This window comes from Sorex araneus, chromosome 2 (assembly GCF_027595985.1).
Source record: "Sorex araneus isolate mSorAra2 chromosome 2, mSorAra2.pri, whole genome shotgun sequence".
Lineage (NCBI taxonomy): Eukaryota > Metazoa > Chordata > Mammalia > Eulipotyphla > Soricidae > Sorex > Sorex araneus.
Genome location: NC_073303.1, coordinates 35,847,837 through 35,874,251, shown reverse-complemented (window position 1 = coordinate 35,874,251; position 26,415 = coordinate 35,847,837). Strand labels below are relative to the sequence as shown.

The 26,415-nt window shown below is 56.5% G+C and overlaps 1 protein-coding gene across 13 annotated transcripts in view; it reads left to right on the top strand.

The window, feature by feature from the left end:
- MEGF11 (multiple EGF like domains 11) overlaps positions 1-26,415 on the top strand; it is a 312,084-nt gene that overhangs the window by 137,005 nt on the left and 148,664 nt on the right. For all 13 annotated transcript variants that reach the window (XR_008628643.1, XR_008628645.1, XR_008628644.1 and 10 more), the window contains exon 5: positions 14,850-14,942. Coding sequence is in view for 10 of the 13 variants with exons in the window: in XM_055128576.1 (XP_054984551.1) it covers positions 14,850-14,942 (93 nt within the window). In the remaining 3 variants the exon portion in view is untranslated. The remainder of the gene's footprint in view (positions 1-14,849; positions 14,943-26,415) is intronic.

Genomic DNA, 26,415 nt, shown 5'->3' with positions numbered 1-26,415 from the left:
AGGCAGCCCCCGAGTCCGGGTGCGCCTCTTGCCACGGCTTCTGCTCCTCCGGCTCGCCGAGCAAGAAGCAGAGTTACAGACGGGGCGAGTCACCAGCCAGGGGCGCCTCGTGCATGGGAAGGGCCAGGAGCCAGCGTAGATCCGGCTGACTCAAAGCCAAGACACTTTCCCAGGGACCGGGCCAGACCCGGACCAAGGCGCAGGGTGGCAGAGGGTGGCAGAGTGTGTGTGTGTGTGTGTGTGTGTGTGTGTGTGTGTGTGTGTGTGTGTGAACAGGCATCCCCAGCTTGCCAGCTCACGGGGGTGGATCCCGGTCTCTGAGCTGCCTGCTAGTGTGCAGGTGTTCCCGAGGGGGTCAGGCACGCTCCCCAGGGTCTCCGTGCTCCCCAGGGTTGAGAGAGCTAGTCTGGGGGGTGGAAGTGGAGACCCTGACAGGGACTCTGTGCCTTTCGCTTTAAAACCATAATGGGGGGGGGGGGGCGCGTCCCGGAGCGAGATCACGGCAGGTCGGGCACTTGCCCTGCACACAGCCAATCTGGGTTCCAGCTCCAGAGCCGGGAGTGATCCCTGAGCACCGCCAGGTGTGGCCTAGAAACAAACACACAGCGTGAATCCGAAAGGCGAGCAGAGTAGCTGCATCTCCGAGGCGGTGACGAGCCTGGCCAGGCAGCGAGTCCCGGAGCGGGGCCTTCAGCGAGGAGGACGCGGGCGGGGCTCAGAGCCGTCCGCACTCGGGCCCTCGGGCCCAAGAGGGCTCCAGGAGTGTCTGTGGACCACCGGGCACTCATTCTCACACTTCGTGGGGTTTGGCCACACCCAGTGGTGCTCAGGGCTGACTCCTGGTGGGTCCTGGGGACCGTTTTGGTGCCAGGAACCGAGCCAGAGTCGCCCGTGCTCCAGGCCAGCGTCCTGCCCACTGCACTGTTTCTTCCGTCCTTCGTCCGGGCGTGCTCGGAGCCAGGCAGGGCCCACCGCTGCTTGGTGACTTGCCCCCGATCTAGCCACGCTGCTGTCCACCCTCACCTGGGGTGTGCTGACCTCTGCCTCTGCCCTGCAACATCCCCGGGCCCTTCCCTCCCGTCTGGCCCCTCCCTGCAGGGGGGAGACGCTGCCACTCCGGAGGTGATGCCCTCCCTGGCTTTTGTGCCCGGAGAAGTGTTGCTAGCAGGGATTGGGGGCTTCGAGTGGGCTTGTGCCCAGGGCCAGATGCATGTCTGCTCCCCGATGCCTGGCCTGTTCTAGGGGCCTGGGGAAACCCCCTCGCAGCTGTTGGTGGGCAGTGGGTGGGCGGTGAGAAGGGGGAGTGAGTCACCACGGGCTCAAATGACTGCTGCCAGCGCCCAAGGGGTGGGGCCACTGCTGGCATTCGGAGCCTGCTCCTCCCCCCTGAGCACTGTGCCTAGAGTCAGAAACCAGGTGTCCTGCCCACCAGGCTCGCCAGTTCCCAGAAGCCACACGATGCCTTCCCCGCGCTGGCACAGGCCCGCCTCAGTGACTAGCCAGTGTCCCCTGTAGCTCCGGCCAGGCCCCCGGGGCAGGTGGCGGAGCCCCCAGGGTGAGGCCGTGGCTGTTCTCTGCTCTGGAGACGGTGCCGAGGGACGAGCCAGGGCCAGGGCTGTGTCCAGGCTGGGGGGACAGGCTGTGTCCAGGCCTGGGGGACTGTGTCCAGGCTGGGGGACAAGGCTGTGTCCAGGCCTGGGGGACTGTGTCCAGGCTGGGGGGACAGGCTATGTCCAGGCTGGAGGGACAAGGCTGTGGTCAGGCTGGGGGACAGGCTGTGTCCAGGCCCAGCCAGGTGCTGGGGCCTCACTCCTGGCATGACGGTCGTGCCGGCTCGTAGGGGGCGTCTGGAGAGTGAGTGAAATGCAGCCACAGATGGGCTTTAGATTTCAGGTGTCGGGGGAGTCGTAACCGTTACACACTCCGGGAACTGGGCAGGATCAGCGCTGTCTCTCCTCGGCCCCTGTCTCCCCACTCTCATTTCCTTCCCAGCTCACCTGTTATTCCCCTTCCCCCACCATGCTATCCTGTGTCCCGCAAATGGCCAGGACTGGACTGGACCTTGGGACAGGTGGGAAGGGGTGGACAGCACAGGACAGGGAGAGCCAGTGCCCCGAGGAGCTTGTCCCCATGGGGTGCAGGGGGAGGCTCGGGGACCGGAGCAGTGGCTGGGACCTGTCCTCTAGGTCGGGAGCTTGATCCGAGCCATCAGGTCCCTGCCTGTGACGTGCCCTGCAGGGCCCCAACATGAGCCACACCTCTCGGCATGGTTGTTCCATGGTGGCCGGGCCACACCCAGGCTGCCGGGTGCCCGAGTTAAACACTCAGTGTGGAACTGAGGGTCCCGTGCAGTCAGGTGCCCTGGAAACGCACTTGGGAGTATCCCACGGATGGTTCTGGGAATCACACTTGTGGCTCTACTGGCCTCTGCCTTCAGACTGTCCCCGATCTTTTGTATAAAATTTGGTGGGTTGGCACAACACCTAACCAGAGAGAGAGAACAAAAGGGAATTCCCTGCCATAGTGGCAGGGTGGGGTGGGGGGAGACGGGACTGGGAAGGGGGGGTGGGATGTTGGGTTTACTGGTGGTGGAGAATGGGCACTGGTGAAGGGATGGGTTATCAAACTTTGTAAGGGAGAAACATGCGCACAAAAATGTATAAATCTGGAACTGTACCCTCACGTTGACTCAGTAATTAAAAATAAACTATTAATAAAAAATAAAAATAAAAATAAAAATAAAAAAAACAAAACAAAACAAAAAAAAAAAATTTGGTGGGTTGGGGAATGAACCACACCTGGCATTGCTCAGGGCTTACTCCTGCCTCAGTGTTCAAGAATCACTCCTGATGGTGCTCAGGGGACCATGCGGGGGACCATTTGATCTCGGGATCAAACCTGGGAGGACTGCATGTGAGGCAGGTGCACTACCCACTGTGCTACCCCCCAGCCCCCTTTTTACCATTTCGATGGTTTTTCTGTTGTGCCCCGAAAACACATTCACCCACTCAACATCTAACAGCTACGAGAGGGGGGTGAGTAACTCAGGCCCCTCCCAGCGCCGTCCTAGCCCGGAGTCAGGGGTGTTCTGCCCGTTCGGGAAGGAAATCTGTCTGTGCGTCCTCTCCCTGGAATCTTTCCTTCCACCTTTCTGAGACATAATTGGCAGGCAGTGCCGTCTAGTGTAAGCATAATGGCTCAGAACGTTTCCTAAATCCCTCATCTCATAAGGCACAAGATGAAATATGAACGAGTTTTTCCCTAGGATGAGAACGCTCGTCTGTACCTGCTCTGCTCTGGCACCCCTCTGCATCGCCGTGCCCGGTGTCCTCGATTCCCCGAGAACCGAGCTTGTGCCTTGTTTCAAGGACAATCATCAAAAGTGTGAAAATGAAAAGAAGAGAGCACAGCAGGGAGGGCGCTTTCCCTGCACGCGGCTGGCCGAGGTTCCAGCCTCAGCATCCCATCTAGCCCCTTGAGCCCCCCGGGAGTGATTCCTGAGTGCAAAGCCAGGCATGACCCCCAAGCATGGCTGAGTGTGGTCCCCGGCCACCAAGAAAAGAAAAGTTTATTGGTAAAATAGAAGAGAAAGAAACTCCCCAGCCAGGGAGGGATTTAGTGTAGAACTAAGTGAAGTATGACTCAGTTTGTGGGTTTTTATAGGAAAACTGGGTTTTTGTGTTACCTGTCATGTACAAGACTGTTAAGGAGGATACCAGGATTTCTCAGGATGTTCTGGCTAGTTCAGGCCCTGTTCGCTTACCTGTGATCATTCGCCTTGGCTTTGCCCTCTGTCTCTTAGTTTCCGGGAGCCTAAGGTCTCATCTGGGGTAGAATCTAGGATCGTGGAAAATGATCAACTTCCGGTTCTCAGAAGGAGCCCAGAAGTTTGCAGGAATGTTAAGGTGTAGGGTGGGAGCAGTTGGGATGGCGCTGCTCAGAGCAGTCGGCAACGGGCACCCGAGGGCTCCTCTTTCTGTTCTGAGTGCCTGCTGCCCTCTCGGGGTGCCCCACCTGCTTCCTCCTGCACCGGCCAGCGTCCAGCAGGCTGGAGCCCGCCTCCAAACCCCCTCTCGGCAGCCCTGCCCGGGGCTGTTTCACACATAGAGAGCCAGGGTGTCCCATGGCAGCTCATCAACCGCGTCCTTGCAGAACCATGGCCGTGAGCCCGGAAACCTGGGAGCTAAGACCCCTCCCCTGGCCGGGTGTCCTGACATGTCTGCCCCAAACCCCCACCCCCACCCCCCCGGCACCCATCCCTGTCCCTGGGACTGGCACATGGGGCTGTTAAAAAAAAAGGACCGACTCTTCCCTCGGGGGAAGCAGATCGTGAGCAGGAGCTGAGCTTTTAAATCACAGCACTAAAAAATGCTCGACAAGCCTCGTGTTTTGCTTCCCTGTAGGTGGCGAGGATCAATTTCCCAAAGGGGGGAAAAATCAATCAGTGGGAATATGTCTTTCTGGAGGAAGGCTGGCATCTGTCAAATGGGGGGAAAAAAAAACCAGGAAAAAAAGATTTTTCTGGGGTCGGCTGCTGGGGGCTGCTGACTCAGGCTGTCGGCGGCGTCATCATTAACAAGTTGGGAAGCTGTTGCTCCCTCGCAGGGTACAGCTGCTGCCTCGCACAGTCGGCGGCGGGCGGGGGGAGGCGGAGGGGACCCGGATCTTCCCCGGGCCGAGGGCCATGTGGGGACCTTCATTCCCCGTGGTTGGAAGGGACGGGCTTCGGGCGGGAGCCCGCGTGACAGGCTGGCAGTCTTAATTGAGGAGCAATTTTGAAGAGTCAGGCCCCATTGAGTGAGCCCCAAGAAGCAGATGAAGGAGTCAGGGTGATTGGCAGAGGTCCCAGAGTCCCGGGGGAGACTCGGAGCAGACACTGGTGCTGGGGGGCCCCACCCCGGCTCCAGCCCGAGGCCCAGGCGAAATCCTTCTTCCCAGGGGACTCCCTGGGATTCTTCTGGAGGGGAAACTACCAAGCCCCGGCCTGAGACGCGCCAGTCCGAGCACGGGGCACAGGTGCTGGGCTGAGGGAGCCGAGCGAAGTCCTGATTTCCCTGCAGAGCCACACGGCCAGTGCCATGTGGGGCACTCACTTGGTCTCACCTTCCAGAAGCCCTCCAGCCTGAGGAGGAGCGCGCCCTTCCCTCGGGGCGTGTCCCCATCTCCGGTGGGTCTCAGCCTATCTAGGGCCACCTAGCTGCCCTCCCAGTGCTCCCTCAGTGCTCTTGGTGCTCCCCCAGTGCTCCCTCCATGCTCACTGCCCTCCCAGTGCTCCTTCCACACTCGCTGCCCTCCCTGGTGCTCCCTCCATGTTCACTGCCCTCCCCAGAGCTCCCTCCACACTCACTGCCCTCCAGTGCTCCTTCTATGCTTGCTGCCCTCCAGTTCTCCCTCCACACTCGCTGCCCCTCCAGTGCTCCCTCCATGCTCACTGCCCTCCCAGTGCTCCCTCCACACGTGCTGCCCCCCCAGTGCTCCCTCCATGCTCAGTACCCCCCAGTGCTCCCTCCACACTTGCTGCCCTCCCAGTGCTCCTTCCATGCTCACTGCCCTCCCTAGTGATCCCTCCATGCTCGCTGCCCTCCCGGTGCTCCCTCCCTATCCATCCTGTAGCTATGGAGTGCCCAGAGCAGGGTTTCAGTGTCCTGGCGGTGTTTTTCTTGCGGAAGGTGAGTAAGAGCGCCTGGAGTGTGGGTGAGGGGTGAGGGGTACCGAGAGGCGGGCAGGGTCCAGGTCCTGGCGAGACAGCCGCCCATGCTCCTCCCCAGCCCCACGGCTCTGCCCCGAGCTGCTGCCTGGGGCAGACAGGACTGTAGCGCAGTGTCGAGGTGATGCTCTCCCCAGTTCATTTACTTTTTTGTATCTGGGGCCACACCTGGCGGTGCTCAGGGCTAGCTCCTGGCTCAGGAATCACTCCTGGAGAGCTCAGGGCTAGCTCAGGAATCACTCCTGGAGAGCTCAGGGACCCTGTAGGGTGCTGGGGATTGAACCTGGGTCGGCCACGTGCAAAGCAAGTGTCCTCCCCACTGTACTACTGCTCCAGCCCTTGGTCCCATTTTAAAGACCAGGAAAGAGAGGCCGGCAGGAGCGAGACCTCATAGCAAGTGGCAGAATCAGAACTTGGATCCAGTCAGCCTGGGCCTGCGTCGCTGCTCTCATGCTCCCGAACTCCTGCCTGGCCCCTGGGATCAGGCCCCCCTCGGAGAGAGGGGGTGTCTGTGTGAGTGCCAGGGCAAAATTCCACCTCCCTGCAGAAGTACAACCGATGGGTCCCTGCAAGAGAAGGGTCTCTCGGTGGCCGGGCTGCCCTCTGAGGCATGGGGGAGAGGTGGGGTGCCTGTAAGAGGAGGGGGCCCCTGCTCCTGGCTCCCTGAGGGGGCCCTGTCATCCCTGCCCCACCCCCACTCTGTCCCTGCTGCAGGGGCCCCTCCGGGCTTCAGGGAGCAGGACAGAGCCCGGGGGTGCCTGCCCTGCACTGTGGCCTCCGTGAGAGGCATTTTCTTTTTTCTTTTTCTTTCTTTTTTTTTCTCTTTTGGGTCACACCCATTGATACACAGGGTTACTCCTGGCTCTGCACTCAGGAATTACTCCCAGCAGTGCTTGAACCTGGGCCAGCCGCATGCAAGGCAAATGCCCTCCCCACTGTATTATAGCTCCAGTTCTCGGAGAGGCATTTTCTAAGGACGGCAGAAGACACGGCAACAGGCACCAGTGACCCTCGGCACGGCCCTGGGCCCCTTGTGAGCTCACGTGTCCTTCACGAAGACTCTGCAGAGGCCCTGGTGGACCTCAAGCACTGCGGGTGGACAAATCTCCCCCGTTCACGGGTCCCCCCACCAGCTCAGGAGTCCATGGATCCCGTCCCAGGAGCCTGGGACATGGGCCCAGACCAGAAGAGCTTCTAGCCCTTACCACCCTCGAGTCTTTTTTTATTTTTTGGGGGTCACACCCAGTGATGCACAGGGGTTATTCCTGGCTTTTATACTCAGGAATTATGGAATTACTCCTGGCGGTGCTCAGGGGACCCTATGGGATGCTGGGAATCGAACCCGGGTCGGCCACGTGCAAGGCAAACGCCCACCCGCTGTGCTATTGCTCCAGCCCCTTCCACCTTCGAGTCTTAATTGCTCCTGAGAAAGTCTGGGTTTGATTGGGTTTGGGGGGGTCACACTCAGCTGTGCTCAAGGCTGACTCCTGGCTCTGTGCTCAGAGATCGCTCCTGGTGGGTGTCAGGGGGCCAAAGGTGGCACCAGGGCTTAAAAGTGTGCAAGGCCAGCAGCCTCCCTGCCGTGCTATGGCTCCGGCCTGTGCGTCCTGGTTTTTAAATTAACTGTATCTTAAGACCAGCTGTGGTCACCGCGATGAAAGCTGTCGGGGCTCTTGCTGGCCACTTTCCAAGTCTGAATCTTGTTTCGGAGCCCTGCTCTGTGACTCCCCAGCGTGGCCCCCGTCCTGCAGGCGCTGTGTGACCTTGGGTCTGTGGCAGCTACGCTCAGCACTTGGTCCCCCTGGGTGAGACCGTCGTTTCCAGGCTGAGCCACAGGACAGGTGAACGGGAATGCTAATGGGGCCCGATCACTGTGCCGGGGGGTGGGGGGTGGCTCTGAGGGCTGGGGGCTCAGACACAGCGGCCGTGGGGTTCCGGGAGTGTCCCCTCCTCTCCTGAGCCTGCCTTTGTCCTCGCTGGGTGTCAGGCCCACTGGCCTGGTTGTCTTTATTTATCTTGACCTTTTCATGTAAGTAATTTTTATAGTTCCATTAACTAGTAAGACCATTTGCAAAGCGCCAGGCAAAATATATTACCAGGAGCACCTCGGGGACCCGGGGCTCGTCTTGGGCGGAATGCTAATGGGCTGGAGGATTGATTCCGAGGCACACTCAGCTCTGGGGGCGCGGCAGGCCCAGGGCGGGCTCGGCGACTGTTTGCAGAGAAGCCCCGAGTCACACCTAGACCCTCGGACTGGGCCACGATGCCCTCGCTGGGCAGCGGCACGCCCGGCCTGCACTGCGCATCTCAGAACACATGTGCGGCGCTGCCGTGCTCCTTCCGGGCTCACCTGCGTTGTGGACCAGGCTGGAGCCCAGCTGAGGAGCGTGGCTGCAGTAGAGCCCTGAAAATTGCCTTTATATTCCGTCCTACACACACCCCATCCCCCAACACACACACACACACACACACACACACACACACACACACAGGTAGGGGCTGTGCTAGGTCTACACAGCAGGAACCCCTCTTCAGCCTGTGGTCCTGCAAGAGATGCAAAGATCAGGCAGGGGGCCTTGGCTCAGGCGTGGACGAGGGCAGGAACTCGTCCACTGGGGCCCTAAGTCGCGGGAGGGGTGAGGGGAGCGGGGAGAGCTGCTGGCCTGCAGAGCTGGGGTCGCTGCTGGGTTGCTTCCCAAGGGGGGTGGCCCCTCCCGCCCCGGCCGTGCCTTCTGCCCTCTCCTGCTCTCCCCAGGCGCCCAGAAGCCAGGGGCCAAGCCCCAAGTGCAGTCGCTGGAGACGCGGGGCTGACACGGGCGCGGAGAGCATGTGTCCCCAGGGGGCCATTCTAGCACGTGGCTCTGCAGAGCACTCAGCATACTCGGGGAGCTTCGCGTGCCCCAGCCTGAGCCCGAGGGTCCTGCCAGGCCCCTGGCCTTGTCCCCAGCCCCCTAGTTCCATCCACTCTCCTGCCTGACACCCCGTTTCCGGAGGCACCCATTTCTCTTCTTCTCGCCGAGAAGTCCCCAAACCCTCTCCTCCCTCTGGCTGGGGACGGGTCCGTGGCAGAACACAGGGGGCGGGGCTGGAGGTCCGAGTCCAGCCTCCTCCAAAGCTGAGCCCCGGCCGCTGCAGGGCGGGTCCCTCCGGCAGTGGAGCCCGGGACTGTCCTTGTGTGTGTTGGGGGGCTGGAACACAGCCCCTCGCCGTGCGGAGCATGTGCCATGCCTCTGGCCCCCAGATGGTCCTTCAGGCTTTGCTGCCCATCCGTCTCGGCAGAGCATGGAGCCGCCACGGACGACGGGCCAGCCCGTGGGCTGGGCTCTGCGCCAGCAGAACTTCTCAGAAACAGGCATCTGGAGTCCGCCTGAGAGGCCCGCTCTGTGACGGGGCCTGGCACCAGCCTGCGCGTCCGTGGTGGGGCTGCTCCCTGCCCACAGAGACACACCCCTGGGTGTCAGAGGAGAACCTGGCGGGCCGAGACCTGTCCTGTCACTGGAGCCCTGACACCCGCTTTCTGGTTTTGGGGGGGAAGGTGCAGACCCAGCAGTGCTCAGGGGGTACTCCTGGCTCAGTGCTCAGGGATCACTCCTGGCAGGGCTGAGGTTGAACTGAGGGCGGCCAATGCCCTCCCTGCTGCACTGTCCCCGGCCCCTAGTCTGACATGTTGATTGTCGGTTAGGTGACGTGGGAACAGCAGCGTTAACATTTAGGGGTCCTGGTGGGAGTCATGGCCCCTTCACCATCACCACAGTGTCCAGGCCCCCAGCACTGTCCAGGTGTCACCCCTGGTCCCCTCTCCCTGCTCCCCCTTCTCCCCAGCGCGGTGATCTCAGTTTCACGACCCGAAGCCCAGGGTTGCCCGTTGCTGTCTGTCCTCCGTGTGCCATGAGAGTGGGGCTGCCCACTCTCTGTCCTTCTCCTGGGACGTGTTTCACTGAACCCGCCCGTCCCGGCCGCACCTTTTCTCCTAAGGGAGCAGCGTCCACTCTGTCATGACATCTGCGTGTCACTGTCGTGACATCTGCGTGTCACTGCTCCTTGCCCGCTCTTCTCTCCTGGGGTCAGGAAAACAAGTGTCTTGAGGATCGCTGGGACAGAGGCTGTGAGACACCAGCCCCGGCTCCCACACACCCACCCCTGGGCCCCGTGGCCCCCGCCCAGCCCCCGACCCCTGATTCTCACAGTCGCAGGCCAGGGAACAGCCCCGGCTGAGGGACAGGCCTCAGCAATTGGGGGCACGCTGTGACTTCACTGTGAGGCTGAGACAGGCATCCCCTGTGCCGGCTTTGACCCCGGGGATCCAGAAACACCCACCAGCTGTGCCAGCGTCAGGAGGGCATCAAGGCGCGGGACGTCCTGTGAAGGGCTGAAGTGTCTGAGGGATGGACAGGGAGCATGTGGTTAGGGAATAGTGGTGCAAAGGGAGCTGCTGTCAGCTGCATGTGTCTGTATGTGCGCATGCATGTGTGTAAGCATGTGTGTGCATGTGTCCATGTGTGCATGTGTGCATGCATGTTTGAATGTACACATGTGCATGTATATACATGCTTGTGCATGTGTACACATATGTACATGTGCATGTGTGTGTGCACATGTATAATAAATGCAGCTCTTGCTTACTGAGGACTTCCTGTGCCCCTGCATCAGCACTTTGTAAGTGGAATTTCCATCACATGGAAATCCTCCACCCCCCTGTGAGGTGGGTGTTCTTATCATCCCCACTTTATAGATGGAAAAAATTGATAGAAGAAGGCGATGTGATTTGCTTGGTCCTATCAACAGAATAAAATGGAGTTTAGCTTCCTCACATCAGCGTCACTCCCCACACACTGGCCTTGCCAACTCGGGGAGCGGGGTCTGCCCTGCAGCCTGTCCCCAGCCAGGGGCCCCGTCCACCTGGAGGAGAGCACAGAGACTCCCCTCCCGGCACTGGGCTACCTGCTCCGGGGACCAGCACACACCCTGTCACTGACCCCGCCCGGCAGAGCAGGAGCGACAGGGACACATAGCTCACTCGTCCCTGTGGAGAAGGACCGAGTGGCCTCACTGGGGCCAGACCAGCATTCTGGGTGCAGCTGCTCACAGCCACCCAGCCCTGGGCGGCTGCTACAAATGCTCTGGCTCCTGGGGGTAAGGCACCTGGAAGATGGGGCGCCTGGAAGTTGGGGCACCTGGAAGGTGGGGCACCTGGAAGATGGGGCAACTGGAAGTTGGGGCACCTGGAAGTTGGGGCACCGGGAAGTTGGGGTGCCTGGAAGGTGGGCGCCTGGAAGATGGGGCACCTGGAAGATGGGACGCCTGGAAGTTGGGGTGCCTGGAAGATGGGGCACCTGGAAGGTGGGGCACTGGAGGGCAAAGCAGGAGAAGGCTCAGGCCCCGGTTCTCAGTTGCGCTGGGCCAAGGGTGGTGACTGACCTTAACCCCACGCTGGGCACATGCCCCCCTCCGAGTGCCCGTCTGTGCCCCAGGTGGGTGTGCAAGTGTGAAGGGCACCGTGACACAATGCCTGTGTTGGAGCCAAGGAGGTGGAGGAAGGGCCTGGTGAGCCCCTCCGGCTCACCCGTGTGGAGGGCAGGATGGGTCAGGGGCTCCCGAGGAGGCGCTGCCCACTCTCCCCACAGGACCCCACGTGCCTCCAGCGCCAGGGACTGCCCCCACCCCCATAGCCCGGTCGCCTAACACCGTCTCTGAGCCTCGGCTGTTTGCTTATCAATATTTCATGCTTCCAACAACACTGTCCAAACAGCACCCATGAAATATGAATGGGCAGAGGTTTGGACAAGCCGACGGCCCGGGCAGAACTCCGGGCACTTGGTGAGGCGGGAGCAGCGGCCAGGTTGGGGGACGGCTGTCCTCTGCATGCAGGGGCACCCCGAGCTGTGGTGCCTGCTGGATTATTCCGGGGGTGCTGGGGTCTGGGAGGAAAGCAGTGGGGTCCACGCTCAGAGCCCCCGCAGGCCTCATTCTCCGGCTGGGGAGAGGGCGCAGGAGGCAGACCAGCGCCAGGCCTCCGGGCAGGGATAGGACGTGGGTCAGTCTTCACCCCTTGCCCGTCCTCTCCTATACTCTCCGCACCCCTGGCCGGCCTCACCCCGCGGGGAGCTCAGGGAGAAGCCGCCCCCAGCCCTCCCTGCCTAGCAGGTCCCAGCAGCCCTGAGCGTGCCCTGTGCCCTCTGCCCTACGTCTGGCAGAACCATGAAGGCCCCATGGCCGGGGCACCCCAGACCTCGTCCTCCCCCACCCCGTACTCCCTCCTGCACTCGGGCCTCAGTTTCTCCACTGGGGGTCAAGTGTGGTTTCCTCACGCTGCTTTCTCTTTTTTAATTTATTTTATAAAGTAGTTCACAATATTTGATTACATTTAACATTCAAACACCAATCCCACCACCGTTACACCTTCCCACCACCCTATTTTGGGTGTTTCCATCCCGAACCCCGATCCCTGCCCCAAAGCAGAACCAAAATAATATATTTTGTATTGTTTTTTTAATGAAAAACCACTGTAAATGCTCCTGAGAAGTATCCTGAGAGGAAAGAGTGTGGAGGTTGTTGTATTTCATCCAGGGGTCATTCAGCCCTTCTATGAGAGATCCCTAACGTGTTAAAGGTTGAGCCTTGTGCGCTTTTTATATATGTGTCTGTAAAAACAAAATGTAGGTTTCCCCTCTAAGATTGGTGGCCTCCTACTTTGAGCCCTATCAAGTGTGCTGCAGTAATATTGGCGTGTGGGTAGGTGTGAGCTTTGAAGTATCACGAGGCTGCGGTCCAGGGACAGATTCACTCGTGGGTGATGCTCAGCCCGAGCGTGTGGAGGGCGGCCGTCCTCACGCTGCTCTCAACCCAGGCTGCGTGCGCCTGTGCAGAACCCTGGGATCAGGGTGGGAGCAGGCAGGGACTGAGCGCGGGGTGGGATGCAGGGAGGAGCAGGGTGCCAGGCACAGCCAGGGCCACCGTTGACTTGTGTCACCATCTGAGACAGTGCGAAGGTCAGCAGGAGTGGAGAGGGGGCCCCAGTGGCTGGTCGGGTCCTGCTGGCCAGCAGGGGAGCAGCATGTGCCCACGGGGAGCCCCTGGTTCCCCACAACGGGTAAGCTGGTGGGCCAGAGCACTGCTTAGTGAGCCACAAGGGTGGGGCACAAACCAGGGGCTGGAGAGGTAGAACAATGGGGAGGACGCTTACCTTGTATGTGACTGGCTCGGATTCGATTCCCGGCACCCCGTATGGTCCCCTGAGCACTGCCTGGAGTGATTTCTAAGCACAGAGCCAGGAATAAGCCCTGAGCATCACCAGTGTGGCCTGAAAACCAAGTAAAGAAACTTTAACCCACCTGTATATAGGAGAATGAGCTGGGATAACTCCCCCCCCATACACACACACACTCACACACAACACACACACTCACACACTCACACACACACTCACACTCACACCATCACACACAGACTCACAGACTCTCATACACACAGACTCACATACTCACATACACACACTCACATACATACAAACACTACACACAAACTCACACACTCACACATACAGACTCACACATATTTACATACATACACTCACACACACACTCACACACACTCACACACATACACACACATATACACATATTCCAGGCTTAGGAAGGCCAGATAAGGGCATACAAAAAGGCTGTTCCAGGTCACCCATCCGAGGGCCAAAGTAGGGGCCACAGAAGTGCCCGTGGACCCTGCACTCACATCACACGCACTTGGGTGGCCCAGCCTGGCAGCGCCTTCTCTGTGGGCATCCAGGCCGGCCAGCGGGCATGGCAGCCTTTCACAGCCCACCAGCGGGGCCCCCTGCTCCCCGGCCCAGGCCAGTGCCTGCAGTGAAAAGGCCTCTAATGCCTTGTCAGGGGGAAAAGAGAGAGGAAGAAAGAATTGAAAAGTGGGAGGGAGGGTGGTGCTTCACTTTGACTCCAGGAAGTGGACAGCGTTGGTGGTCACTGCTGGTTTTCCCGCTCACCCAGCTGCAGGTGTGGGAGGGTCTGCAACCCCTCACAGAGGGGTCGGGTGTGCGACGGGTCTTTGGGGAGCAGAGTGCGACCTTGAGAGAAGGTGGATGCCGACGGGAGACAGGGGAGACAGGAATCATCTCCCTTCCGCGGGCTGCTGCCGGTACACGGTGGGCGGGAACCAGGCCCCCCGCGCCCACGGCTGGGGCGTCTGACGGGGTGATAAGAAATTGCCAGGCTCTTTCTAATTACAATTATCATCATCGTGGATGTCTCTCTTAATTACTTTCTTATAATTAGCTGTTGCTTTTCCTTAGTATTTGTGTGCTTTGCTGATTTGCTGACATTTGAGAGCCCCAAAATAGGGACATTTGGGGAGGAGGGCGGAAAGGTGTGGGGGGCGGGCGACAGGCTGGTCCTTGGGCAGCTGAGCAGTTTCAAGGCCTTTGCACCCAGAGACAGGGAAGGCAAGAGCCAGCTCTGACACCGACGGGAAAGAGCAGGGGGGCAGGTGCAAGGGCCCGTGGGTGGGTTTATGGACCCATGATGGGTTTTGGGGCCTTTGGGTGGATTTAGGGGCCTGTGGGTGACTTTAGGGGCTGGTGTGTGAATGTGGGTGTGGTGGGTTTCGGGGCCCATGATGGGTTTAGGGGCCCGTGGATGGGTTTAGGGTCCCCCTGGGTGAGTTTAGGGGCATGTGGTGGGTTTATGGGCCCATAATGGGTTTAGGGGCCTGTGGGTGGGTTTAGAGGCCCATGGTTGGGTTTAGGGGCATATGGTGGGTTTAGGGGCTGGTGTGTGGGTTTAGGGGCTGGTGTGTGAGTTCAAAAGCCTAGAGTGGGTTTAGAGGCTAGTGGGTAGGGTCAGGGGTCAGTTGGTAGGTTTAGGGGCCTCTGGTGGACTTAGGGGTCTGTGGGTGGTTTAGGGACCTGTGGGTTAGGTTGAATGTAGAAGTTGTCTGCAAGGGTGGAGTGAGGAGGGGATGGTTTTGAAGACCCCCACAAGGCTGCCATTTCTTGGGGTTGGTGTGGGGCGGCAGGAGGGGCAGTGGGGGGAGCCCAGTCGGGATGGACCCGTGTTCTGATTCCCTCAGTGACTGGGCAGGAGGGGCCGGGCCGGGGCCGTTGGGGTGCTCACGCTCTGCCCTCTCTCCACAGCCCTGTGTACCGAGGAGTGCGTGCACGGACGCTGCGTCTCGCCAGACACCTGCCACTGTGAGCCCGGCTGGGGGGGCCCCGACTGCTCCAGTGGTGAGTCTGCGTCCCGGGGGCCGGGACTGGGAGGCAGTGGGCGCTGTGCGTGCTGGGCTCTTGGGGCTGGGCAGCTGCTGTCCGGGTGCGCGTCAGCGGGGGTGGGGAGGCTGATCCCCCCAGTGCCCGGGTGTGGGGTGTGGAGGTCACTGTGCACGGCGTGAGGGGTGTGCAGAGTACATGGGTCTCCATGACCCACCTCTCCCTCGGCTCTTTGAGGCTTGCAGTGACATTGAGGCACAAACACGGGGTCACTGCGGTCCCAGGTAGAAACCCAGAGTCACGTGGTCCAGGTGGATACCAGGGTCACTACAGTCCATGGTAGAAACCCAGGGTCACGCGGTCCAGGTGGATACCAGGGTCACGTGGTCCAGGTGAATACCAGGGTCACGTAGTCCAGGTGGATACCCAGGGTCACGCAGTCCAGGTGGATACCCAGGGTCACGTGGTCCAGGTGGATACCCAGGGTCACGTGGTCCAGGTGGATACCCAGGTCACATGGTCCAGGCTTGCCCTTGGCTCTTTCGGTTGAAGACTCAGTTTCGTGGGTGTCCACAGAGGCTCAGGGGATAACAGCTGAGACTGGGGGCTCCTGGGGGCTTTTGTGTCCCCAAAGCAGAAGGGAACACCGAGGGCAGGTCCTGCACTCTGACCTTCCTCTGGATTGGCAGTCCCAGTGTCCAGGGTCCTGAGCCAGGCTGATGCTCCAGGGGCAGACCTAGCACCCCCCACCCACCTACCCAGCACCCCTCCCAGTGCTGGGCCTTGTCTCTACAGTCGGCTGAGTGACTTTGACCCGGCCCCTTCTCCCCTGGTGCCCACAAATTTGCCCTTTCCTTCGCCCACTCTAATGTCAGTGGTTGGTTTGCGTCTTGGCCTGTAGCTTTCGGAGCCCTGCATGGAAGCCCACTTTCCGTCCAGCTCTGAGCTGGCCTGGAGTAGGTGGCAGGGCTCCATGATCTACGGGGCATCACCCTGTTACTCCCTCACCTCTGGGGGACACCCCTGGTCATCTGCCACATCCTGGATCCAGTGCCCAGAAAACTAACAGAAATGGAAGGGGGGCGGTCACTGGACCCCACTGGCCTTCCCTGCTCTGCTGAGCTGGAAACATCTGGTTCGAATCCTTTTCCCTCCGATAAACGGTGCCCCTACCCAGCTCGGGGGCAACTGTGTGGTGTGGGGTGTGGAGGTCACTGTGCACGGCGTGAGGGGTGTGCAGAGTACATGGGTCTCCATGACCCACCTCTCCCTCGGCTCTTTGAGGCTTGCAGTGACATTGAGGCACAAACACGGGCTACTGGGTGTGATTTTGCTTCGAGTCTGGGTTATTTTTGGACTCTTGGAGTCCTGGATCTGTTTGGGGGGTTCCCAGCATTGGGCTTCCTATAATCTTTTATGTCCAGGGTTCCACTGACTTGAGGGGCACCAGGCTGAGAAGCAGGGCCCGGTGATGCCTCTAGACAAACAAAAGTAACCCTGAGGACCCGGGTATCACGCTCACGTGCTAACCAGATGTTCCGTGGGCCTGGCCCGTAGGATTCACCGAGGCAGAAGTGAGCACTGTGGCCCCTAGTCTGTCTCTTGCAACGCAGACCAGGGCCTGCCATGGACCTGTGATGTCCAGAGGGCCCTGGTTGAGGGTTCGGTACCCGGATTTATGTACTTCAGTGCCCGTGCGTTCATAGTGCATGAGGTGCAGAAGTGGGTAGGGCACTGGCCTAGGGGTCCCAGATGCTCTGTGTCTTCTGGAGAAGAAAATGCAGTTTTAGGGGCACCTCTCAGGACTTGCCCCCTTGGCCGGGAGTCTGTTCTGTTGGAGGCTGCTTTTCTCTTTTGCTTCTGGACAGGCTGCCCGTTTCTCCTCCCCTCTTTCATCCCAGGCTTGTGAGCAATCAGCCCACAGCTGTTTGCACGACCAAATCTACCCACGGAGTGAAGGTCACTAGCCCTAAGTGTGTCTAGGAGCGTCTAAAGGATGAGTTCCAAGCCTGTTTTTCGGTTGGGTTTTGGTGTGGGGTCATACCTGATGGTGCTCAGGGCTTACTCCTGGCCCTGTGCTCAGAGAGCACTCCAGGTGGGGCTCAGGGGACCATATGTGTAGCCCGGGATTGACCACAGCCACGTGCAAAGCAAGCGCCCTCCCCTCTGTGCTGTCACTCTGGCCCCCCACGCCTGCTTGAAGCGTTGGACTTGGGAACTCCCTTCCTTCCCCCAGTCATTGTTCGTCGTGACTGGCTCAACGTCCTGCCTGGATTTCAGGGCCGGCTCCAACCCGGCACTGGGAAGCGGCTCCAAGAGGAGAATACTCTGGCATCTGGACAGTTCTCGCTTCTGTTCTGTGGGTCTGTCTCCAGTTTCCACCAGCTGGTTCCCACTTAAGGTCTGGACAGTCTTGCACGGCCAGGATTCCTTAGCAGGAGCTCAGTGGACAAGGCCACAAGGGGCAGGGATAGAGAACCAGGGGCCTTAGGAGGGCCAGCCCACCGCTACTGGACGACGGGTCACTTCCCACCCTAGTGCCCTTTCCTGAGTGTTGTTCCTCCCCGCCCCTGGCTGGCTGGTCTTTCTCCACAAGCTGGACCGTGGTGGCTAGTCCCCAAGCATCACTAGGTCTGACCACACAACTGCGGGCTTGCAGAGAAAGAAAGGGAGGGAGCTAGGTGCTTTTTAATGAAATTTCACTGTGTTCCTAGCTCTTTATTCATCATCTCATTTAATCATCGTAACTGCAGGGTATGGGATTTGTCATTCGCCCCATTTTACTGCTGGGAACTGCAGACGTACAGAGAGGTGAGGGGAATTCTAACAGACACAGCTAGTTCATGCGCAAACGGGGACTATGAACCAAGTCAAAACCTGGACGTCTTTCTGCAGGGGTGTGGGTAACGGGGGGCCACTCTTGGCAGTGCTGGGTTTACTTCCAGGTCAGGTCATGCTTGGGGGTCATTCCCTGCGGTGCCTGCAGTGGGGCTGGGAACTGGGGGACCAGGCAGTATCACTGGCTCCTCCCGGTGAAGCCAAGTCTCAGCTCTTCATGCCGGCTCGGTCCCCTACTGCTCCACTCTGTTCACTGTGTTTCTCTCTATCCTTCTGGAGCTCAGACTCTGGCTTGTTTTGTGTGTGGTTGGTTTTTTTTTTTTCTTCTTGGGTCACACCCAGCAATGCACAGGGGTTACTCCTGGCTCCTGCACTCAGGAATTACTCCTGGCGGCGCTCAGGGAACCATATGCGATGCTGGGAATCGAACCCGGGTTGGCCGAGTGCAAGGCAAATGCCCTACCTGCTGTGCTATTGCTCCAGCCCCTGTTTGGTTGATTTTTGGACCACACCCAGAGGTGCTCAAGGCTCCCTCCTGGCTCTGCACTCAGGAGTCATTCCTGATGGTGCCCGGGGACCCAATGGGATGCCAGGGATCAAACCCTGGTCAGCCAAAAGCCAGGCACATGCCCTCCCTGCTGCACTACTGCTCCGGCCCAGTCAGCCTCGGTTAATGCAGCCAGGGTTGGAGCAAGGCTTGTGTGAAAGCAGAGGGGGTTCCCGGGGCTTGACTCTGAGGTCCCCGCAGAGGCTGACCAGCCTCAGGACACACCCTGACTCAATTGGCTGCTTGTGGTTGGAGGTTTCTGTGATATGCTGGGCTGTCTTTCTACCTGATCTCAGCCCTACCCCAGGACATTGGGACTGCATCCATATGGGTGCCCTGGGCCCTCCAGAGTCTTCTGGATGTGCCTGAGTAGATGCATGTCCGTCCATATGTGGAATCAGGAAACTCCATCCATATCCTTGCAAGAAACTCTGGTTGTCACTTCACCATAAGCATCGTTTTTGTTCTATTTTGTTTTGTTTTGTTCTTTGCTTTTTTGGTCACACCCAGTGATGCACAGGGGTTACTCCTGGCTCTGCACTCAGGAATTACTCCTGGCGGCACTCAGGGGACCATATGGGATGCTGGGAATCGAACCCAGGTCGGCCGCGTACAAGGCAAACACCCTACCTGCTATGCTATCACTCCAGCCCCATAATAAGCATCTTTTAAAAAATCTCAAATGTCACCAAAATTATCAGCATAAAGAGGGGATCCCCATACCCCGAGTGGCATTTTAGGTACCCACCTCCCTGTCCTTCCCCAGCCCTTAGAGAAACTGTAACTTTGTGTATTTCGGTCAGAAGTGTGTTCTAGTCTGTGACTGACTTTTGAAAATCAACCATATCTGAATTAAATAAATAAATAAATTTTGAATAAAAAAAATAAAATTAAAATTAAAAAGTAATGTGGAGTTCATGCCCCATTCAATCAGCTTAATCAATGGCTGAATAAATATCAGTACTTTTACATTTAAAAAAGAAAGAAAGAAAATCCAACCGTAAGTCACACTCTCATTTCCTTGTCAATAAACATGAGTCGCCCCTTCCATTTTTAATGGCCCAATAGAATTTTGTTTCATGGATTACCACAATCTGGCATTTAACCAGTTTCTTATTGATGGGCATTTAGATTGGTTTCTGATTTTTTTTAAATTCATTTAGACCCACCATCCTTCCTGCCTGCTTCAGAATTGGATTTTTTTTTTAAGAGTTTTCGGAAGGTGAGTGAATAGTATATGCGTTCTCCCCTCAGTGGAGTCTGGGAGGTGTCCTTAAAATTACAAGAGTAACATTTATTGATTTGCTTATTTATTTTGCTACAATCGGCAGTGCTCAGGATTTACTCCTGGCTCGGTGCTCAGGGATCACTCCTGGTGGGGACCAGGGAACCATCTGGGGTGTCAGGGATCAAACTGAGGACGGCTGCGTGCAGGGTCAGTGTTTGAACTCAAAGCAGTGACATATGCTGATCACATTTATGGACATAAAGATAATACAGTCACAAATAAGATTTTTCCTTCCACTGGAGTGCTGAACTCTCAAAAGTTTTTCTTGAACCACATTTCCCAGGATTTACCCCCATAGGTTCCCCCCCAAAAAGCAGGGAGTTCCCGTGTCCATCCTGCTGCCTGCCCTGGCCCTGCCTTTTCTGACTTACGATTTTGGCAGCCACAAAGGGAACAAATCAGTCCTGGGCTCAGACAAGGGGCTTGTTAGCCATTTGCTGCCTTTTCACCCTCCAGCCTCATTTCTTCTCGGGCTGGACTCATTTTTTTCTGCCTCGTAAAAGAAGTGACGTGGGGCTGGTTTGCCCAGGGCTGGCCACGTCAGCTCCCGTGGATAAATCTGAGTGGTTAGACAGACCAATATGGGGAAATGGGCTTGCTACATGCTTGGTCATAAACCTCTTTCCCATATAATAATGAAGAGTAAAAGGATGAAATGTCAGTTTACACTGAATCAAGACGACAGAATGACTCTTATTAAATTGCACTAATCTCGCGAGTGGAGATAAAAAGAAAAAAAAAGTTTCCCTATATTGAATATCTAGCTTTTTAAAGTAATTAGGAATATTAAAGCCCTGACAATGATGGAGATAGAGACATTATTCATAACTTTTATTTCCGCGCTGGGCTATGATCCAGTATATTTCATTTATGAGGTTTCAGCTGTAAGAGAAGAACGTGAGCCAATTCCTAAATTAAATATGCCCTGTTAACTTTTATAAATGAGGCCCAAGAATCAACCTGGAAATTTAAGCCCTCGTTGTGTTATTTAATTATTGTGTTTCCTGAGTCCACTTTCTCTGCCTCTCCTCCCTCGATGCTTCGCAGGTAGACGAGAGAGTCACATCCTGGCTTCCGTCTCGAGTTCTCCCTGAGAATGGGAGGGACACAGGAGAACAGCCTCTTTCCCTCCTTCCCCCGCACCCTCACATTCTCAGACTCGCTGCACCAGGTTTCATGCAGGGACAGAGAGAGCAGGGCACAGGCTCCCGCCGACCTCCTTGTTCGGGGCACCCACAGGCTAAGTGGTCAAGGCAGAGGGAAGGTGGCTGGGCCACCACCAAGAACAGCTTCTGCCAAAACAAAGTGTTCTTTTCTTTTCTTTTTTGGGGGGTCACACCCAGCGATGCACAGGGGTTACTCCTGGCTCTGCACTCAGGAATTACTCCTGGAAGTGCTCAGGGGACCATATGGGATGCTGGGAATCGAACCCGGGTTGGCCGTGTACAAGGCAAATGCCCTCCCCTCTGTGCTATTGCTCCAGCCCCAAACATTCTTTTCTTGAACAGGGTGTGGGCCCCCAGCTGACTTGGCTTCCAGCTCCCCTCACACACGGAAGGAAGATGTTTCCCAGCTCAGAAATCATAGGCCGGGAGGGCTGTGCTTTTCAGACTCGGTGTGTTGTGAGGGAGACCGGTCTAGAAGGTGACGGGCATCACGGGGCGTCTGCCGCCCGCGCCTTCTGCACCGACCTGCTCCGGGGCTGCAGGACGTCCCGTGCTCTGTTACACCCACCTCCAGAGCTTTTCTTCTCTGGCGGAAACTCTGTTCCCCACAAACTGAATTCCCCACAGCCCCTTCCTCTCAGCCCTCACAACCATCATCCTGACACTAAGGTAGTTCTTTTTTTTTTTTTAATTATTTAGTTAATATTTATTTAGTTATATATCATTTTTTTTTGCTTTTTTTTTTGGGTCACGCCTGGCGATGCACAGGGTCACTCCTGGCTCATGCACTCAGGAACTACTCCTGGCGGTGCTCAGGGGACCATATGGGATGCTGGGAATCGAACCCGGGTCGGCTGCGTGCAAGGCAAATGCCCTACCCGCTGTGCTATCACTCCAGCCCCCTATATATCATTTTTATATTAACATTTTCACTGTGAAAAATTTTATCACCATAAATATTATAAATTTGAGTTGATATGTTTTCCTACTTTATACTGTTCTAGAGCTACTTAAATGAAATAACATTTATAATCACATTTACTTAATTTAAACTTTTTAAAAATTTATTTATTTTTAATTAGTGAATCACCGTGAGGGTACAGTTACAGATTTATAGATTTTTGTGCTTATGTTTCCCTCATACAAAGTTTGAGAACCCATCCCTTCACCAGTGCCCATTCTCCACCACCAGTAAACCCAGCATCCCTCCCACCCTCCCCAATCCCATCTCCCCCCACCCCACCCTGCCACTGTGGCAGGGTATTCCCTTTTGTTCTCTCTCTCTGATTAGGTGTTGTGGTTTGCAATAAAGGTGTTGAGTGGCCATTGTGTTCAGTCTCTAGTCTACATTCCGCATGCATCACCCTTCCCCCGCATGACCTCTGACCACATTTTACTTGGTGTTCCCTTCTCTGAGTTGCCCAGAATGTGAGGCCAGCCTCCAAGCCCTGTAGTCAACCTCCTGGTACTTATTTCTACTATTCTTGGGTGTTAGTCTCCTATTCTGTTATTCTATATTCCACAGATGAGTGCAACCTTTCTATGTCTGTCTCTCTCTTTCTGACTCATTTCACTTAGCATGATACTTTCCATGCTGATCCACTTATATGCAAAATTCATGACCTCATTTTTTCTAACAGCTGCATAGTATTCCATTGTATAGATGTACCAAAGTTTCTTCAACCAGTCATCTGTTCTAGGGCACTCGGGTTTTTTCCAGATTCTGGCTATTGTAAACAGTGCTGCAATGAACATATAAGCGCAGATGTCATTTTGACTATACTTTTTTGCTCCTCTGGGATATATTCCTAGCAGTGGTATTGCTGGGTCAAATGGGAGCTCAATTTCTAATTTTTTGAGAATCGTCTATATTGTTTTCCAAAAGGGCTGAACCAGTCGGCATTCCCACCAGCAGTGTAGAAGGGTCCCTTTCTCCCCATATCCTCTCCAACAGCGGTTGCTTTTGTTCTTTTGGATGTGTGCTAGTTTTTAAAAGAACCATCGAATATTTGTCTTTGGGGAACTGCTTTATTGTCACTTAGCGCGTGTCTGCAGGGCTCATCCATTCTGCAGCACACGTAGGAAGCACGTGGCTTTTTAAGGCTGAATAATATTCCATCATTCCATCGTCTTTATGCCCCCACGTCGGGCGCCCCCATTTGTCTGTTCAAGGAGACCCATGGGCGGCTCTACCTCTTGGCTCTTGTGAATGACGCTGTTCTGATACGAGGCCACAAACACCTCTTCAACTCCCTGCCTGCCCTTTGGATAGAGGCCCAGAAGCAGGCTGGCGAGTCTACATTTGGTTCTTGGAGGAACCACAGTGCCATTCTACCCAGTGTCTGCACCAGTGTCCCACCAGCAGTGCACGGGGATCCTGATTTCTCCACATCCTTGTCAGTGCTGCTATATTCTGTTTTGGGGTGAACTGCAGTCTTCATTTTTTTTGGGGGGGTGGATTTCCAAATAGTGCTTAAGAGGCCCCAGGGATGGATTCTTGGCCTGGCAGGTTGGTAGTTCTATTCTTGAGGTAACGAGGCTGCTCTAATTCTGAGGTGCTGGGCATTGCGTGGGCCACCCTGGCTGCGTTCAGAGGTCTTCAGACCAGCGGCCTCCAAAGCTGCACCCCAGGTGGTGGATGCAGCACAGGAGGATGCAGGGGATGGAGCCAGGGATGCTGTGTACTGGTACATGCCTTACCCCCGGACCGTCTCTTAGACCCCATGAGTTGGAGTTGTAAGTCGTGACACTGAGCCTCGTCGTGAGTTTGCTTCCCATTTCCCTACCCCTGAGTGATGGTGGGTATCAGCCCGTGAGCCCATGGGCAGCTACTCTACCTCTTCTGCAGAAATAAACACCCGATTCAAACCTTCTGCATGTTTTGAAAATGGATTGCTGAGTTTAAAGCATTTGCTGAGTTGTACATGTTCTCTACATTTCTAAATAGTATTTTTCTCATCTTTGGGAGGTGCACTAACAGTGCTCAGGAGGTCCCGAGGTACTCCCAGTGATACCTGGTAAACCAGGCTGGTGGTTCAGTCTGGCTGGCATCGCTTCTAGGGAACATGTGTTGGGGCTCAAACTCGGGTCCCTGCATGCTAGGAGTGAACCCCTGATGCCCAACTAGCTCTCCAGCCACTGTATTTATGAATATTAATCCTTCATCATATACATGATTGAAAATAGTTTCTTTCATCCTGTTGGCTTCCTATTTACTTGGGTTAGCACAAGCATGCTTTGATGCATGCAAGTTTTTCATTTTGATAACGTCCAGCTTATAACTTGCTTTTGTTACCTGTGCCTTTGGGGTCATGTCCAGAAATTATTCAGTGTCATGAACCTGTACCCTTTTGGTGCTTTTTCTAAGGGTTTTTGTTTGTTTGTTTGTTTTTGTTTTTATTATATTTTTTAATTGAATCACCATGAAATACACAATTACAAAGTGGTTCTGATTAGGTTGCAATCATATAATGCTCCAACACTTGTCCCTCCGCCAGTGTACGTTTCCCACGACCAACGTCCAACACCCCCGGTTTCCCTCCCTCCACCCCCTGCCTCTATGGCAGGCACTTTTCTTCTCTGTCTCTGTCTCGCCCTCTCTCTCTCTAAATTTGGGAGAGAAAAAAAGGCAAAATCTACTTTTGTTGCCTGTATTCAGCATCAGAAGCTGACCCCGTTGGCTTTGCTAAGGGTTTTATGCTTCAGTCCGGGTTCTTATGAGCCGTGGGGTAGGACTCCGAAATTCAGGGCTGCTTTTCTCCTGATTGTTGTTCTGTTTGTTTGTGCATGTTGTTATGAAGCATTCCCCATATCATCTGTTTAAAACCCTTTTGCTTTAGAGCCTGAAGCTGGCGGGGGAGATGGTTCAGTGGGCTGGGGCGGCAGCACATGCTTTGTGGACACCCAGGTTCCATCCTGGCTCAGTGCGGGCCCCTGAGCACTGCTGGGAGAGAGACCCAGCACAAGCACCCACTGTGGAAGCACCCCCAGATTCTTGAAGCTACCGGGTTTAAATTTTTCACCTGCAGGCACTTTGATTACCCAATTCAACTCAGCCTTTTAAATGAAGACGAGTACAGATTTACTGCAGGAACGAATGTAGAATTGACACTGATGTTAGAAAAAAAAAAAACACTAGGATCATCTGATTCTTTGCCGGATCTTTTGGGGCTGTCCCACTGGGCCTGCAAGACTGTGAGATGATTTGGGGGGAGATGTAGGAGTGATAGAAAAGGTGTAGGGATCAGAACTAGAACTGGAACTACCAGAGCTGGTGGCTGCCAGGGGTTCTAAAGGGACCTGGGCTCTAAGCCAGTGTGGCCCCCTCACACCCAGACATGCCCGGTCCCCTCCAGCTCCCTGGGCTGCTGTGCACCCCACTGCCCATATACCCCACTGTCCGTGCACACCATTGTCTGTGTACATTGACAATGCACCCCACTGCTGGTACACCCCACTGTCCATACACCACACTATCCATACACTTCACTGTCTGTGTACCCCACGCCCCACTGCCTATGTACCTCACTACCCATGTACCCCACTGTCCATGCACCCCAATGTCCATGCACCCCACTGCCTGTGTATCCCACTACCCACGTACCCTACCGTCCATGCACCTGCCCATGTACCCCACTACTCATGTACCCCCGTCCTTGTACCCCACTGTCCATGTACCCCACTGCCCGTGTACCCACTGTCTGTGTACTCCACTGCCCATGTACCCCACGCCCGTGTGCCCCACTGCCCATGTACCCTCACTGCCTGTGTACCCCACTCCCGTGCATCCCATTGCCCGTGTACCCCACTGCCCGTGTACTCCACTCCCGTGCACCCCATTGCCCGTGTACCCCACTGCCCGTGTACCCCACTCCCGTGCATCCCATTGCCCATGTACCGTGTACCCCACTGTCCATGTATCCCACTGCCTGTGTGCCCCATATCTGCGGTGCCTCGTGCCTGCATGCCCCACTGTCTTGCACCCATTATCAGCAGCTCCCCATGCCTGTCTCCTCGCTGTCTCCCCACTGTCCCCCTTTGTCTGAAGAAGCACCCCTATGCCCATCTCTCTGAGCCTGAGCCTAACCCTTGGCCTGGTTGACATTAGGACTCTGGGCCTCCACGCTGGTCTGGTGGGAGGACGGGGCCTCTGCCCTCTTGGGATCTCAGGGCCAGCCTTCTGGAGCTGCCCCTGACCCCGCAGCCCTGCAGTCTGTGCTCACAGCAAAACCTGTTCCCAGCACAGAGTCAGGCTACGTTGTCTGGGAACCCGGAACCTGCTTCCTGGCCTGGGAGAGCTTGAAACCATCAAAGCGGTCACTGGGAGACGTCTCAGCTTGGTCTGGCCCCTCCCGTGCCCAGCTCAGCCAGCCGAGACCCGGCCCAGAGCGGCTGCCTGCCAGAGGGACTCACATCTCCTCTCAGGGGGGCTGAGCTGGGAGGGTGCACAGGGGCGGGGCCGTCCCACCACCGCATGCTCTGTCAGGGTTCGAGCAACTCTTGGTGACTCATCAGAAAGCAATTACGCTCAACGTCCCTCAGCCCGTGTCCAGCCCCTGCCTCCTGCTGCATGTGGCATTGCCCAGAGTCTCCCCAGACCACTGGGCCTGTGTCAGCGCCACACGTGGGGGTGCAGCCACTATGACAGGGACA